Source organism: Tachypleus tridentatus, chromosome 13 (assembly GCF_004210375.1).
Source record: "Tachypleus tridentatus isolate NWPU-2018 chromosome 13, ASM421037v1, whole genome shotgun sequence".
Taxonomy (NCBI): domain Eukaryota; kingdom Metazoa; phylum Arthropoda; class Merostomata; order Xiphosura; family Limulidae; genus Tachypleus; species Tachypleus tridentatus.
Genome location: NC_134837.1, coordinates 42,589,940 through 42,606,670, shown reverse-complemented (window position 1 = coordinate 42,606,670; position 16,731 = coordinate 42,589,940). Strand labels below are relative to the sequence as shown.

General features: G+C 32.1%; 1 protein-coding gene across 1 annotated transcript in view; it reads right to left on the bottom strand.

The window, feature by feature from the left end:
* Nucleotides 1–14,552, bottom strand: part of CIAPIN1 (cytokine induced apoptosis inhibitor 1) — a 31,331-nt gene extending 16,779 nt beyond the window's left edge. Inside the window, exons 1-4 of the mRNA XM_076474393.1 lie at nt 14,469–14,552; nt 3,863–3,961; nt 1,554–1,731; nt 1,188–1,343 (exon numbers count right to left, since the gene is read on the bottom strand). Of these exons, the coding sequence (XP_076330508.1) occupies nt 1,188–1,343; nt 1,554–1,731; nt 3,863–3,961; nt 14,469–14,552 (517 nt within the window). The remainder of the gene's footprint in view (nt 1–1,187; nt 1,344–1,553; nt 1,732–3,862; nt 3,962–14,468) is intronic.
* Between the last annotated feature and the right edge of the window lie 2,179 nt (nt 14,553–16,731).

The window sequence follows — 16,731 nt, the reverse complement described above, 5'->3', positions numbered from 1 at the left end:
TGTGAGAACATAGCTCAAGAGTAAAGACGGTTTAGAAGGGAGTTTCAAACAGGTCCACCAATGCGACTCACCATTACTCCCATCAGAGATAAGTTTGAAACAAATGAAACTGTTCAAAATGTCCATAAAGGGCTTTCTGGAAGATCGAGGTCATCCACCAGTCCCACACGAAAAGCATAGCTGTTGAAAAGTCTTCACCAATCTCCAAGAAAATCTGTTCGGCAAACAGCCCATTTGACAGGAATCCTAGAATAGAGCGTCCATCGCATGTTGAAGCAGATTCATTGGAAAAGTTTTATTTTGGCATTAGTCCACACCCTCACTGAAGATGATCCTGACCGAAGAATTGAACTATGTGAGGGGTACCTGACAAAATCTGCAGAGGAGGCACAGTTCCCAAACAAGATTGTCTGGAGCGATGAGGCCACATTTAAGTTAAATGGCTCAGTTAATCGCCACAATTGCATCTACTGGGCACCTCAAAACCTGCATGTTATGGTTGAACACCATGTAATTTACCAGGGGGTTACAGTGTGGTGTGGATTATCAGCATTGTGTGCAACTGGACCATTCTTTTTCCAAAACACAGTCACTGGTCTCGTTTATCTGAATCTGCTGCAAGAATGTGTTATGCTATGCATTTGAGAGCAATTTGGAGATGAGTTTTATTTCTAGCAAGGTGGAGCACCTCCTCACTACCATCATAATGTGAAGGCCTATCTTGACAAAAATTTGCTAAACAGATGGATTGGGCGAAAAGGTAGCATCGAATTTCCCCCACGTTCACCAGACCCCAACACCTCTGGACTTTTTTATATGGGGATACATCAAAGGTAAGGTTTATTGCATAAAACCTGCAACAAACAATGAGCTGAGACCAGCAACTTAAAGAGAATGCATCCAAATACCAAATCAAATAATCCGTGAAGTTTGCAATTCCATCTGTCCACGTTATCAGCAGTCTCTGGATCAGAACAGTCATCAGTTTGAACACCTGCAGTAACTCAAAAGATTCTACACTTGTCTTCTTAAACTTGGATTATAAAATCTAGATATATCTTAATAAACATTGTATTTATAATCATTCAAGGTGTGTATACATTTTTTGGGGCATCCTGTATATATATAAAATATAGATATATTATGATAGCTTCATTATTCCTGTAAGATTACATTATGAAACTCACTGATATCTTCAGTTGTTACAGGTTCCCTAAGAATAAGTTTTCCTCCAGGTCTAAGTAATCTTGCTATTTCAGATAATACTTCTGTCGGATGAGTTACAGCACCAGGAGAAGGAAGTCCACACAAAACAACATCAAATGATGATACAGCATGACAAGCTTTATAAAATATACAAGAGATAAATATTGAAACATTAATTTAAAAATTTCTAAGCAACAAAACACAACAACATTTATTTCTAATTAACCAAATATTGAACTTTATGAATGCTTATGTGTGAACTTTAAGCAGAATGTAGAATCTAATCAACACCACTCTTCATCTGATTTTAATGCAGAGTACAAAAAGCGCAAATTGAAAATACTCACACACTAATAGTCGCTCTATATTTTCAACAGCAACACTTCCTTGCTGACCTACTTTTTCACGTAAAGATTTGACAGTATCAACCAATATGTCTTCACCAACTGATGCACCCCACAGAAGGAGAACTTTCTGCCCAGGACTTGGAGTGAAGTTCATTTTAATGCCAATTTTGATATTCTTCTGTTAAAAAAATGTACAGTTTAGGGCATTATACATCAAATTACAAAATACAATTAAGTATTTATTTTCTGTTCCTGTTTAACTTCTTTCTTACACTTATCTGTTGTAAAATACACTACTTACATACAATTAAATACAAGTAAAAAAATAAATTCAAATAGATTATTTTTATTCCTAATATTGTAAAATTATTGTTAATAACTAATTACAGTTTAGAACCACAAATAACTTACTGTTTACAGATACTTTCTTAAATATACACGAATAAAAACACTGCATCTTTAACCAAGAATAATTGGCAAGTCAAAGTTCTAAAAGTCTGTATCTAGTATTTTTCTCTGAAAAACACTAAAATAATTTACACTTTCTGAAGTTTTTGATCTATTTTCAACTTAATATAATTGTCAGCTGACAATTAACATTTGACATAATGAGTATTTTACTCTTGAAGATAAACTGCAATGCTAAGTGTGGTAAGATAATGATGAAAACTTGGATATTTTTGGGTTTCAAATGAAAGTTTTGTTTCTTGGAATATGTGTCTGTTTTGTTGCATTTGACAAATGCTTGTTCTTTTCCTGTATGAATGTTGCAAGACCACTCGAAACAAGTACAGTGGAGATTGAATACATTAAGTGTATTTTTTTAAGACAGCCAATAAAATTAGCTTTTAATTCAATAGTATTCCTGAACTACATGTAATTTCCAGCCAGAAATTGCTATAATACTTATCAGTCAGTTTATGGCAAGAATAGTCTCCCATACATTGTGTTTATTACAATTGAGCAACTGGTGGAATTTGTCAACTATATAATGATTTTACCCATTAGTAAATTATGTTCAAATGAATGAGTATTCTCACATTCAATTAATTTTCCTATTTTCAGCTTATTTTGGGTTTTTAGAAACATTTCCAAACCACAATTCATTTCATAAGTTAGAACCTTCAGGTACAACAATTTAAAATTAATTTGATTTCTAAATCCTAGCATGTTGTACATTAATATGTATCACATCCTCAACATAGTGAAAATGTTTCACAAGACTACTCTACTAAAACTAAATAAACTAATTATTTGATTAAAAAAAATGTTTTAAGTTTTATGAGATTTGTGTCACAATGCATGAAAAACAAAGGACAATGTTTACAATTTCGAAAAACTTGTAGTAGCCTCTTTGTAGAGAATACAATTTTTTCATCTAATTCCTTTAACAGTATGAAAATCTTAACAGTTAACAACATCACAAGTATGAAAAACTAGTCTTTAAGTGAGAAGTGACATGGATACAAGCTTCGAAAGAATGCATCTTACTATTATGCTATGCACGCATCAGAAATAATAAATACAATATGGTGCCATCTTTTGAATGGCACCACAATAATAATAAAAAAATTTCACACCTTGAATATTCAAGATTCAAATTAGAAAAATAATTACAGTATGTAGAACTATTTCGTTATCACAGAACACAATTTTAAATAAATGTACCCTCCTCACAACATGAATACAACTTTCTGTAAGACTGTATGTGAGAGATTGACTCTATTGATGTTTTTTGCAAATATAGTAAAAAAAATATTTTAATTATTATTTTCCATACAGGGTACCACTTTTAATACATAAAAGCTTTACAGTTTATATCAGCACAATCAGTGCAGTATTTCCTAGAAAAATCCTTTTTTTAGAAAATGTTCCTTTTTGTAAATTGCTTTCTATAAGGTATGAATACTAGAACTGCTAATTATTAGCACAAATAGCTGCCATAAGGTACCATTTCTGTCAGTTAAAATAATTTATATTTACATTTTACAACAACAGAAACTCTAGGAAATCATAATAAAACATGTGCATATGGATAAATCAAACTTAAAGTTTATTTTACTGAGCAGTGTTACATGGCATGTGACAACAACCAGACTCCCATCTAGCTCAAGTCATAACTGAACAAGAAACTTGTTTATGTAAATATGCTAGCTTAAGAGTATTACACATGGTTACTGGCATTAGTCTATGTTTAGTAATTTCTGAGAGTTAACTACTGCCATACCTTTCAGTTGAACTTTGTATATCATGATATTTTAATGTTATATTTAACATTTAAACATTACACTATGTAACAAAATCTTTACTTTTTCTTGTTCCTGGGCAGAAAGTGTTATTTCCCAATTGCTTTTGCCTAAAGTAAATGAAAAAGACCTATTTTTCTCTTCAAACTTTGCTTTTGTGACCTGGAAGCATATAACAAAAACATGATGGGACACTATATTTGGTAGCTGATATATGAAAGAGATTTACATTACAGTTGTAAATCTCGAAAAACTACTCACTTTTAAATATTTTTGTATAACTTTAGTATAAATACATGTAAATCTTGATTCATATGTTGTTTTATTCAGACCTTATGTAAATGAAAATGTGCAAATATGCTCATTTTTACAAAGAAAATATATTAATTTCTAAATGTCATTATACAGGTTACAAAAGCAAAGTTTGAAGGGAATAATGGCCATTTTCTGTACTTTTACAACACAAGCAGTTACACAATAACACATCTAGGAACAAAATTTGTGTTACATAGTACTATCATCAACATATGTCAATAAACTTGGCAAGAAAGCACAGATAATTTAAATTTTTATGTTACCAAAGTTTCAACTTTTTAGTTTCAAGATGACATACTAAAAAACCAAAATTCCAATCTTAATTTTTTGGTGTTACCTGATAATTCCAAGCTTTACACATCAGAACTTCCAACTTCATTCATGATGTTATCAAAACAAGTAGATTCAAGAAGTCTTGATAGAAATGAATAAAAATCCTATAATCTGATTACTTTTGAAAGGCCCACTTTTTGAAAGCTTATGGGTTATAGGATTTTTATTCCTTTCTAACTTCATTAGTAGGTTTCTACATTTTCCATCCAGTTACAAACACAAACAGTATAAAATTACAAGTAATTACCTCCCAACTTCTTAATTTGTTAAACACCAAAAAAGTTGTCAACCAGAGAAGCCCCTACCCTTTCATTCTAACTTTAGGAATTATTTACTAAGAAACTTTACATGGATGATGACATTCTTTATAACCATAAGGAAATTTTTTCCTCTATATAAAATTTACATATCTGTACGAATTTTTCCTACAACAGGCTATCAGTCAAAAATGAATTGCTTGGTTTTGTTCATCAGATATGGTACATGGAATAGAAATAATGAAATAAAATTACATTCACTTGAGAGAAAGCTATCAGAAAGACTATATTCTATCATGTAAAGTTTCATTTCCTAATTAATCGTTTATTTAATCTATGCAATATGTTCACGTTCCTTGATCGTAACTAAATGAATATGAATAGACTATGAATTCCTAATTGAGAAAACTGGTTAAAAATATAAAACTTCTCAAGCAAATTTAAATTCTTTGGGAATGCAGAAATGTAATATTTTGATCCCTGAGTATCTTGAAAAGTAAGCAAATTTTTTTTAATCTATTTATAGCCAGCACTTCCATTAACCTATCTATAAATGCAAGTCAGAGGCCATTTCAAAATCTAGTTGACTGAAAAAGACAGATGTTAATGGCCAGTCTGATTAGTTGCAAATCCTGTGAGGGAAAGCTACCTAAGTTCAAACATATTAATCCAGTGCAATTTAAAAAAAAAAAACATTATCTTTATTCTTTTTTATCTGTCATGTAAACTCTTTATATCAAAAAGAAGCTACTGCCATTTCTAACAAATTTGAACAAAATATATATCAATCACAAGTCTAATACCTCTATCTCCTACCTGCTTGATTTTCTGAGATACAACTTTACAATACCTTTGAAAATAAATCTCACAAGTCATTTGTCTCATTGTAACCTATTAGTAAGCGAAATTGCTTAAAATGTTGTGATCAGATTAGGTGCACCAAACACCTAAAGCAATTTTTTATCTCATTTATAGTCACATTAGAAAGTTGGATAAGTTAGAGTAGTTTTCAAACATTCTATTCTAGTGGCTTGTATATTTAATATGTTCTAAAATGCATAGTTGAAAGCTACTTTATTTTTTGCACACCTACATTTCAAATTCAACAAGGCTTAAGAAAGAATACCTACAATGTTTTACTCATGTATGCAACAAGTACAAGAACTCCTTGATGTTTTTGTGTTTATGTATATATGTATTATTTATTGATAAAAATTTTCCTAACAAAAGTAAATTAAAATATAAAAATTAGAAACTTCTCAACAGATAGGCCTAACAATGCTTCAGTAAAATATCTACAATTAGCTCATGTTTTCTTTTAAAAATTAAATTTAGGAAGCACTTTACAATACTCCTACATAAGAGTTATGGGCTTCTATGTGACTGACATGGTGGGGCAAAATGTCTGGGCACCCCCTTCCTCAAGTAAAGATAATGTTCATGAAAGAAATAATTTATTGCACATTGACATATTTATGTCTCATATTAATGCACACTAACAAAACATTTGATTAAGAATCCAAAATATCTGTTTGTTGGTCTTCATTTTCACAATGTAGGATGATAATTCCACATGTTAAAATGTTATATCTTCCTTAGCACATCAGAGTGACCTTAGAAAAACTTTTTAACAATCTTGTGTTTCAAAGCATCAACTGTTTCATACTGTTCCTTTGCCACAATTATTACTAAAACATAAAAAACTAAATTGTTAACAGAGCTTTAAATAATGGGGTGCCCATAATTTTTGCCCACCCTGTATTAGAACTTCAATGAGATTACAGCACAGCAATAAAACCCACACAATTAAAAGGAAATAGATATCACAATTTTGTTCATATTTTATTTGCATAACCCTTCTAACCTTTATTGAAATATGAAAACTGTATAATAAAAAGAGGTATTTCTATTTTTAGCAGGAAAATTTCCTTACAAACTTTCTCAGTGAAAACAATGTTAATTCATAGACAAGTCTTTAGTTTAAAAAAATTATAAAAAAATTGATTTATTGAATACAACAGATTTTTAATTTTATTTAAAGCTTGCCAAATTTTGTGAATATCACTTAACATTATCAGAGTAATAGTATATATAGTTTCAAAATTCCAAGGTTGGTTACGTTAACCCCTTCATTCTTATATGGTTAAATAATCAATTATTCAATAAAATATTTTAATTGAGTTAATAATAGTGATTATTAATTTGTCTTTTTACAATAGAGAAATTTTAACCTTAGTAACACTGGTGACATTTTATAGCTTCTAAAAAGTAACCATTAAGTTAAATCTATATTCTTATTTATACGTACATAGTAAACAAGATTAAAAACATAACTGGCATTTAACCAATAATCAGTACCCTCACATTCATGTTGTGTAAAATATATGCATACACATACCATTTGACAAAGCAGTCAACACACATCTAAGTACAGTACATACTGCAACTATAAAATGTTGACAAAATCTTACAAATATAATATTTATGATTGATGAATTTCCACATTATAATATAGGTAAGTATCTTTTGAATGTTTTAATATTAATAAAGCATGTGATTATCTGTATTATAAGCATGAGACATATAAATGTAAATAATCAATATATTGGCCATCATGTCATGATATAGTGGAACACTTCATAAAATGTAAAACTCAACTGGATAATTTATTTCAATAGTTTTGCAAAGCAGCAATGCCAATTACACAAAATAACTTTGAATAACAGTTGGATAAATTTGCACAACATGCAGTTAACACAATGTCTCGAGTAGATGAAATCCATAAAAAATACTTCAAGTTGCTAGAATCTTGAGAAAAACATTCAAACAACAACTTATGTTTTATGAAAAATATTTCAATAACATAATTATTTATATATGAATTTCTTAACCTTGCAAGTGCTATTGATTAATGTTCTTCTATTAGAGCTATTCATATAATTTATTTTTCTATTAAAAATATACATCTCTTTCAAAACAGGAATAACACATTAAAAAAAGGATCTGTAATATAGAGCCTCACTAAAATGAATATGTTCTACCTCTATAAACTTTATGAATAAATCATAAAATTACAGACAATTAAAAAATCTTGACTGTAATTACAATTGTGTCACACTTTGTGTTATTCAAAGGTACTTAAGTCAAATAAGGCCAATTTGGATCACTTGTTTTTGTTTCTTTTTAAATATTTGTGCAAATCTAGTTGCCAGCTATTTGTACCAGCCTTTCCTAATGTGAAAGTGATAGGCTAGAAAAAATCAACAAGTCAACATAACACTACCAACTCTTGGGCTCCACAGCAGAAAGAGTATACATATTCTGTGACAAGATTCAAACAGGCGACACACAAATTGCAAGTTCAGCACCCTAACCACTAGGCCATAAGTTGATTGCTATCACAAATTGCAATGCATTACCAGTCAAATTATTCCCTGAGTTGCCAAATTTAAAGCTATTCCTTTTCAACTGTCTTTCAATCAGAATAAGGAACTTTAGTTGCACAGAGTTAAATTAATAATACATATCAAATTTAGTCAGATGTGGATAAAGTGTCTCTTAAATGCTATATAACTTACAACATAAGTATAAAGAAGCAGTATCATAGCATGTTTATTTCAATAGATAATTCATATACTTTCATTCTCCAGAATTTCTGTGTTTTTAAATGATCAGAACTTTTGACTTTTTCTATATAAAATACTCTATAATTTGAACTTACTGTCTTCATTACTTGTGCCATTTTTATGGTACTAAACAGTTTTGAATAACTGGAATGTTTATGGCAGTATGTTACAAAAAATATACAAGATGTTGAACTTGCTAAAGAACTTTTCAGACATGCTGAATGTTTTCTTACTTTCAATACTTAAAAAACAAACTAACCTATATAAAAGCTAATGTGTGTGTGTATGTGTCTGTCACATCATGCTTAATTTCTTGATATGGTAGGAGTCGTAGAATTCAAAAGGTATTTATCAAGATAGTTTAATTACTCTCTGACCACTATGATGTTTAGTAATGGGGGTGCAGGGGAAGCCATGATGACAGATGTTGTAAAACCTTACGAGTGTAGTGAGTGTTGGTATAATAAGCCTAAAGTAGAGACAGTGTGGGATTACCTAGCTTAGAGCTAAGTGTACAAAATTTATTATGAAAATAAAAATACTGATTCACTTTGATACTTAAATCAGTTGTGAATTATGCCCTCTTTTGTTATATCAATAAATATTATTTTAGTTTTGTTGTCTATACACTTCATTTCATGCTTTCAGTACATAGACCAACAGCAATATAAGGTTACACTTTTGTTCCCAAGCAATATAAAAGCTATTATAAGAATGTAGTGTTACCAACATACAGTTGCTTTTGTATATATTAGAAGTTGTTGATGTAACTGATTTTTACTAATAATTATTCTATGAATATATTATAAATTCATTTCACAAATTCTCTTAATTTTGATTGGCTCACAAAGAAATTTACTGATATTTGGCTTTCTTGATTGCACTTTTCTGCCTCTTTGTTGGCCAAGATTTACTTAACAAAATGTATTTATTTCAGTTAACTATGAAATGTGAAGTTAGGATATACTATGGGATGGGGGTGTAATACTTGCCCTACCATTTCTGATAGGCTCTATTCTAGTATAACGATACAGAATAAGATATTATGAACAAAGTAAAAATTCTTTTTCTAGATGAACAATTTTGCCAGCAGATTGTATGATACTGTAGTTTAAATGTCATACAAGTTGCTAATAAAATTGTTCATCCAAAGAAGTTGCAGTTTTTTCATTACAACATGTCAAATAACATTAAATGAAAGGCTGTTAAAAGTTTTATATAAATGGGTAAACCAAGTCTTTTGTAAATATTTGAAAGCAATCTAAAATATATGAAATCTGATTTCAGAGCAAGTCATATACAATTTAAAGATAAATTTGAAGCTATGTTACACAGGATTACAAATTAAACATACCAATATTCATTTATAATGATGCAAGATTCATTTTAATATTATAATTTTGTTGTTTGCTAGATGAAAGCAGCTAACAATGATGATTTAGATTTCAAAAGTTCATATAAACTGTCTTAAAAATTAAACAATATCCATTTCCACATTCACAGCATAAAGAAATTCCTTAAACATTTCACATTAATAATATTTGCATTATTATAACAAAAACGATTTTAAAATTTGAGCAGTTCCAATTTACTTAGTTTTACTACTACTAGTATTCAGGTGAAATTCTGCCAACACCTACCAATACTGAATGTATACCTGAACTAATATATTGAAGACAGTACTAGTATGAGACATATTTGAGGTGCTTTGTCATTTTTTTAATTTTTACATGCAATTTTTTTATTTTTCAAAAACTTGTCCAGTTCACTCACTTAGTATGTCTACTTTAAAGACATTACTGCAAGAGTTGATGAAGCTGGTGAATTTGGTTTACCTTGATTTTTAGAAAGTCTATGATAGCATGCCTCACAAAAAGAATTGGTACAAAAGTTAAATCAGTGGTTTTGAGTTAATTGTTATTAAATTGGATAAAAAATTGGCTGGAGAGTAGAAAACAGTTGCAATAAATGGGGTTAGATATGACCGAATCACAATTACAAGCAATGTGCTTCAGGGTGCTGTGCTTTGTACTCTGTTGTTTGTGATTTATGTTAATTTTGAAATTTGCATATGACTAAGATTTTTGGATTGGATAACTGTATCAAAGATGTTGAAGTCTTATAAGGAGATTTAAATCATTTGATGCATTGGGTCAATACACAGCAGATGTTTGACTATTCAAATTGTAATATATGCATGAAGGTTTTTGCAACTCAATTCACTGTTACAATTTCAAGGGGAATACATTAAATGCAGTTCAAGAAAATGAGATTTGTGTTGTGATCATAGCTAGTAAGAGGGCTAATAGGATTTTAAGTAACATCTATAGAAACATTGCAAACAAAGACAAGGGATATTATAATTTCACTGTATAAATAACTTATGAGGTATCATTTAGAGTACTGTGTACAGTTTGAAGCTCTCTTACTCAAGGACATTAAAACATGAGAGACAGTTCAAAGAAAAGCCACTTGGACAATACCCAAGATGTGTCGTAAGAGAGGCTATAATTTCTAAAAACTTTTTTCTATGGAAAGCTGAAGAGTTAGAGGAGATATGATTGAGGTGTTTAAGATTATTATTGATACTGATAATATAAATGCATTAAACTTTTTTGTGTTTAGCAGTAAAAACAATAAGTTCAAATTTTGATGGCATAAGAGTCATCAGAAGTTAAAATAGTATTATTTTTCAAACATAAAAAGATTAAAGGGATACACGAGTAGTAAGGAGTGGTTATAGGTTATATGGCAGGGACATCCTTGATGGGATAATATGTTCTTTTTTATCCAATGAATTTTTTTTTCTTTTTAAGAATTTCACCCCTGCTAGTACTAATGAGCATGTTAATTTTATTCAAAATTTGAATCAAATAGAGTTTGTAAATTTACATTAACAAAACACTTTACTTAACTGGGCCGAGACTATCATCTTACACCTTAAACTACTCAATTGTCCAATGGCTACCAATATTATAATAGCAAGACTATTTGTGTTGTTGCGAGATTTCGCGTTTTCGTTACACTCAAAAAACTAAAACAGTAAGTTCAGTAAGTTAAATGAGTGACACTATTAGATGCTACTAAGGCTCGTAGCAGTAAGAGTATCATCATTACTGCAATCCGCAGTGTGGATGATCTGTTTTAATCACAGCTTCATTTGTTTTTTTTTACTGCATCATGGGAAGTGTTTGTGAAGCTTTGCTTTTTTGTTTTTTGGAATTTCGCACAAAGCTACTCGAGGGCTATCTGTGCTAGCCATCCCTAATTTAGCAGTGTAAGACTAGAGGGAAGGCAGCTAGTCATCACCACCCACCGCCAACTCTTGGGATACTCTTTTACCAACGAATAGTGGGATTGACCGTCACTTTATAACGCCCCCACGGCTGAAAGGGCGAGCATGTTTGGCGCGACGGGGATACGAGCCCGCGACCCTCAGATTACGAAGCGCAAGCCTTAACGCGCCAGGCCATGCCAGGCCCATGAAGCTTTGCAAAACAGTTGTTAAATAAACTGCTTAATCAAATATTTTATACTTATTATATTCGTACAAGACAACAAAAACTAACTTACAGTCACAGTGCCTATTTAGAGTATCTTTCATTTATCACATTAAATAAGACACCAGCTCAAACTTCCACAACACTCGTAAAGCAATTGCACTTTGAATCTTTTCTTGCCCTCTAGTGGCACAACACAATAAATCTTATTAGTGTTATTAATGAACATTTGAAATTTTGGCATTTGAAGATTTGTTTTTGTAAAATAATACATGTTTTTAATATTTAAAAAGAATGCCGACCACAAATACCTACAATCGCTATGGAAGGCGAATACAGAAACTATAAATAAAGCAAGATTTCAGAAATAAACAAAGTAAATTCCAGATGATTTATGACGCCACAAAAAGCCTTTTTCCACAAGTTTATATTTTTACGTGTCCTCTTCTCATTGAAACAAGCGACAATACACAGTTCAGCTACTCGGAGAGAATTTTTAAAAGGGTGGAATGGGCTATCTCCTTCTCAGAGTGGTTTGACGCATGTGCAAAGTAATATGAATTACTTGCCATTGACACATATAACTCTAATAATATCTAATGATAAAATATTAATGTGCTAAAAACACGTAGGTCCAAGAAGTACCGATAAAACTGAAATAGAAACCCTTATATCTATTCCAAAGTTAAAATACCACCAACACCTTTTCACATACATTATTGCCATCGGCTACATAGCACCGGAAATGAGAAGCTAACAACATTACACAGAGAAATAAACAATTCCCGGAAAGTCCGATGACTTCTATGGCGTTAATGATAAAATATATCATTCTTGTTAATTTTCACATCTAGCAAAAAAATTGACGAAACGTGTTGTTTAATAATAATCAGCGTATGATTTACTCTAAATAAATTACAATAAAAATCTGTTTACTAAATTATTTTTTAAATTTCACGTTTTCTTTTTATATGCAAAAACTACACAGCAGCTTTGTCAGTCGACTATTTGAACTGTACTCGTGTAAGCCATTATGCTTATGGCTGAGCTAATGGGAAGCAAAATATATTTCAATAAATTATTATTTTTGATTGGTTAGAGCAAAGACAAATGCTACAATGTTCAGAGTATGTAATATAAATAAACGAGCCGTTTGTAACCAAAGAAAATTTACCAAGCCATTAAGCAGTATCAGGCCATTTGACTTCTGTATTTAATACCATTTTTACCTAATGACAACAAAACCTAGTAAATATATATGTAAAAACGGCTCGTTTGGGTTGAGAAAATATTTTACGTAGAGGAGCGAACAACGTTTCGACCTTCTTCGATCATCGTAAGGTTCACAAAGAAAGAAAGAGGTAACTGACCGGAAGCTGACCACATGTTTGAAAGGGGTTGTGTAACTGAGTGTCGGAATGTAGAGGGCGGTCTTAGATGTTTGAATATATAATTTTATATTATTTATTATATTATTTTTAATATAGGTATAAAGGTGTTCCTTTGTATTGGTTTATTTTGGGTTTAAGTTGTTGTATAAGTAAGGCTTCTTTAATTTTGCGTTTGTTTATGTTTGTTTCTTTATTTAGTATTTGAGTGTTTTCTCTGGTTATGCTGTGTTTATTTGACTTGCAGTGTTCGAAAACATGTGAAGGTTACTTTTTATGTTCTTTGAACCTGGTTTCCATTTTTCTACTTGTTTCTCCAATATAGAAGTCGTGGCAATTATCACATTGTATTTTATAAATAATGTTGGTGTGGTGTTTGTCAGTGTAGTTTTTACATAGTATAGACCTCAGTTTTGTGCCTATCGCCGCATATCGCCTTACCATAATTAGTGAAAATAGAAACTACTTCGCATTTACAAGACGTTTCTTCCAAGTTATTCATCACAGTAAATCTAATCTTCACCAATTCTTAACGCCAAGATGAAATTCTTCGTCTCCACGCCATTACTGCTGATTTTGCTTTTCATAAAAAGCACAATTTCCGTAACTCGTACATATGGCACATTTTCCAGGTAGATGTGTACAAAAATCTAGTGAATACTCTAAGCATCCGTGGTAGAATTATTTCCATTCAATAACACTATGGGGGTAATTACCTTTAGAAGTATTTGATGTTTGATATTAAAAAATTTATTTGCTGAGAAAGCGAGAGGTCGCCCACATCCTTTCAGCAGTTCTCCAACGTAGTGCATACACTCCACTTCTAATTTTATTCAATGGTTTTGAAATCAAGGGGTTACAACACCCTTTCAGTTAATAGTTTTCAAACTACCTGACTATCCTAGCTTTGGCCCAAGGGTGTCAACTATTTTGATCGGCTTAATTTGTTTGTTTTTTGTTTTTGAATTTTGCACAAAACTACTAGAGGGCTATCTGTGCTACCCGTCCCTAATTTAGCAATGTAAGACTAGAGGGAAGGCAGCTAGTCATCACCACCCACCGCCAACTCTTGGGCTACTCTTTTACCAACGAATAGTGGGATTTACCGTCACATTATAACGACCTCACGGCTGAAAGGGAGAGCATGTTTGAGGCGATGAGGATGCGAACCCGTGACCCTCAGATTACGAGTCGCACGCTTTAACACGCTTTGCCATGCCGGGCTGATCGCCTTAGTAAACAGCTCTAACTGGTAGATGCAATCTAGTATTAGCAGGATGTCCAGTCATTTCTAGCCGAGTGTTCTTGGTCTGGACCAGAGGTGGGGCTGCCATTATTTTTGACTAGCGATGGTCTGGCAGTCTTGTGGAGACTTCAAAATGTAGGCTTGAATTCAATAGTCGCTAATCTCCAAATTGATTACACTTAGTTGCACTTGTTTTCCTAAACTCTCTCTCTCTTGGTCATGAAATTTGTGTTTAAATTAAATCATTTTTTCAATAAAAATATTCCTTTAAACTCTTTTGAAAACAAGAGCTCTAAACAAGGTCCAAAACACATGTTGTTATTTCATAAACTACATAATAAATCATGATGGTATGGCACCATAATTCTCCACATTTATACAGTTACAACAGAAAGTGTTCGTATCCCTGCGTCGTGAGTAGTTTTTCCTCATAACTTAAAAAGTGTCACGATTAGGATAATGAAAGTAGAGTATATTTTAAACATTATACTAATACACATTTACATAGATTTTTATGTAAATTGAATGAAATATAAACTGTTTATAAACAAATAGCCATACATAGGATGGACAGAAAGTGTTCGTGCGTTTACTTTAATGGTCAGTTGTGTAGCTTTTCAGGTGAATTACTTGGCACAATCTCTCCTCATAGCCCTCCATGATCGTTTGACAGTATTTGACTGGTATTTTCTTCCATTCTTCTTTACAGAAGGCCTCCAACTCTTGCAAGTTTTTCGGATGATGCTGATGAACCGTGGTCTTCGACTCATGCCAAACGTTTTCAATTGGGTTGAGATCGGGTGACTGTGATGGCCACTCCAGAACGCTTATATGGATCCTCTGCAACCAGGATTGCACATATCTCGATGTGTGCTTTGGGTCAGTGTCGTGCTGGAAGATCCAACGACGCCCAAGCCGCAATTTCCGAGCATCATTCTTGATATAAGTGCCTAATATATCAACGTACTCTTCTTTTTTCATGATTCCGTTGACACTGTGAAGGCTGCCTATACCAGAAGAGCTGAAGGAACCCCATAGCATGATCGAGCCACCTCCGTGTTTAACTGTAGGGACGGTGTTCTTTGGAATATTTCGTTCCCCCTTCTTACAGAAAATATAGCGAACATCATTATGGCCGAAAAGCTCGATTTTAGTCTCATCTGACCAAAGAATACTCTTCCAATAGGTAAAGGGTTTATCTACATGCTTACTTGCATACCTCAATTGTGCTTCTCAATGAACAGGGTTTAAATATGGAGTTCTACGAGGATGGCATGCTTTGAACACAGAAGAGCGTAACATGTTTGTGACTGTAGAGGTGCTTACTTCAACCCCAGTTTCCCTTACCAGTTTCTGTATGTCATTTACGTGTTAAATGATGGTTCCTACCAACTTCTCTGAAAACCTTCCTCTTCGCTCTCTCTGGAATTTTGGTGGGGCGTCCGGAACGAGGGAGGTTAGCAGTTGATCCTGTGATCTTAAAGTTGGCAATTATGCTTTGAACAGTACATTTTGGCACATTAAGTTGTGTAGCAATGCCGGAAAGAGACGTACGAGACTTGTATTTTACAATAATTCGGTTTTTTAAATCACTGGACAGTTGTTTCCTGTTCGCCATGATGACCAAGCAGATAATGACGGAGACGGCGCTAAATTGCCGGAAGTACATTTTTTGCTGGCTAAATTCCAATAATTATGAACCCAGGGTCTAGTTCAGGAATAGTATGGTGTTATTTATTCGTCAAATTAAACAATTTTTTACGAGAATATCAGTTTCTTCGTAAGTTCTGAACCGTATGAACACCTTCTAATCCTCCTATTTTTCGTTATTTGTTTATAAACAGTTTATTTGTCGTTTAATTTACATAAAAACTTGTGTAGATATGTGTTAGAATAATATTTATAATATATTGTACTTCTATTAGCCTACTCGTGATACTTTTTAAATTATGAGCAAAAAAACCACTCGGGACGCAGGGGTACGAACACTTTCTGTCGTAACTGTGTATGGACACATACACACTTTTGGCATTTTCAGGGGAACCAAGTTCCCAACAAGTATCAGAGTGGCAAAACCTACAAGGGCAATATACACAATTTTTATTTAAGTACAATAAAACAGTGATAAGTGGGTATATAATGTATTTTCTATACATTTGTTATTCAAGGGCTTGTCAAGATATTTACGTGTTTTTTCTTTTAGATCACTGTAGTAAACAAAATATGTAATGAATAGAAAAATTGATCTCTACTAATGAATTGTGGGT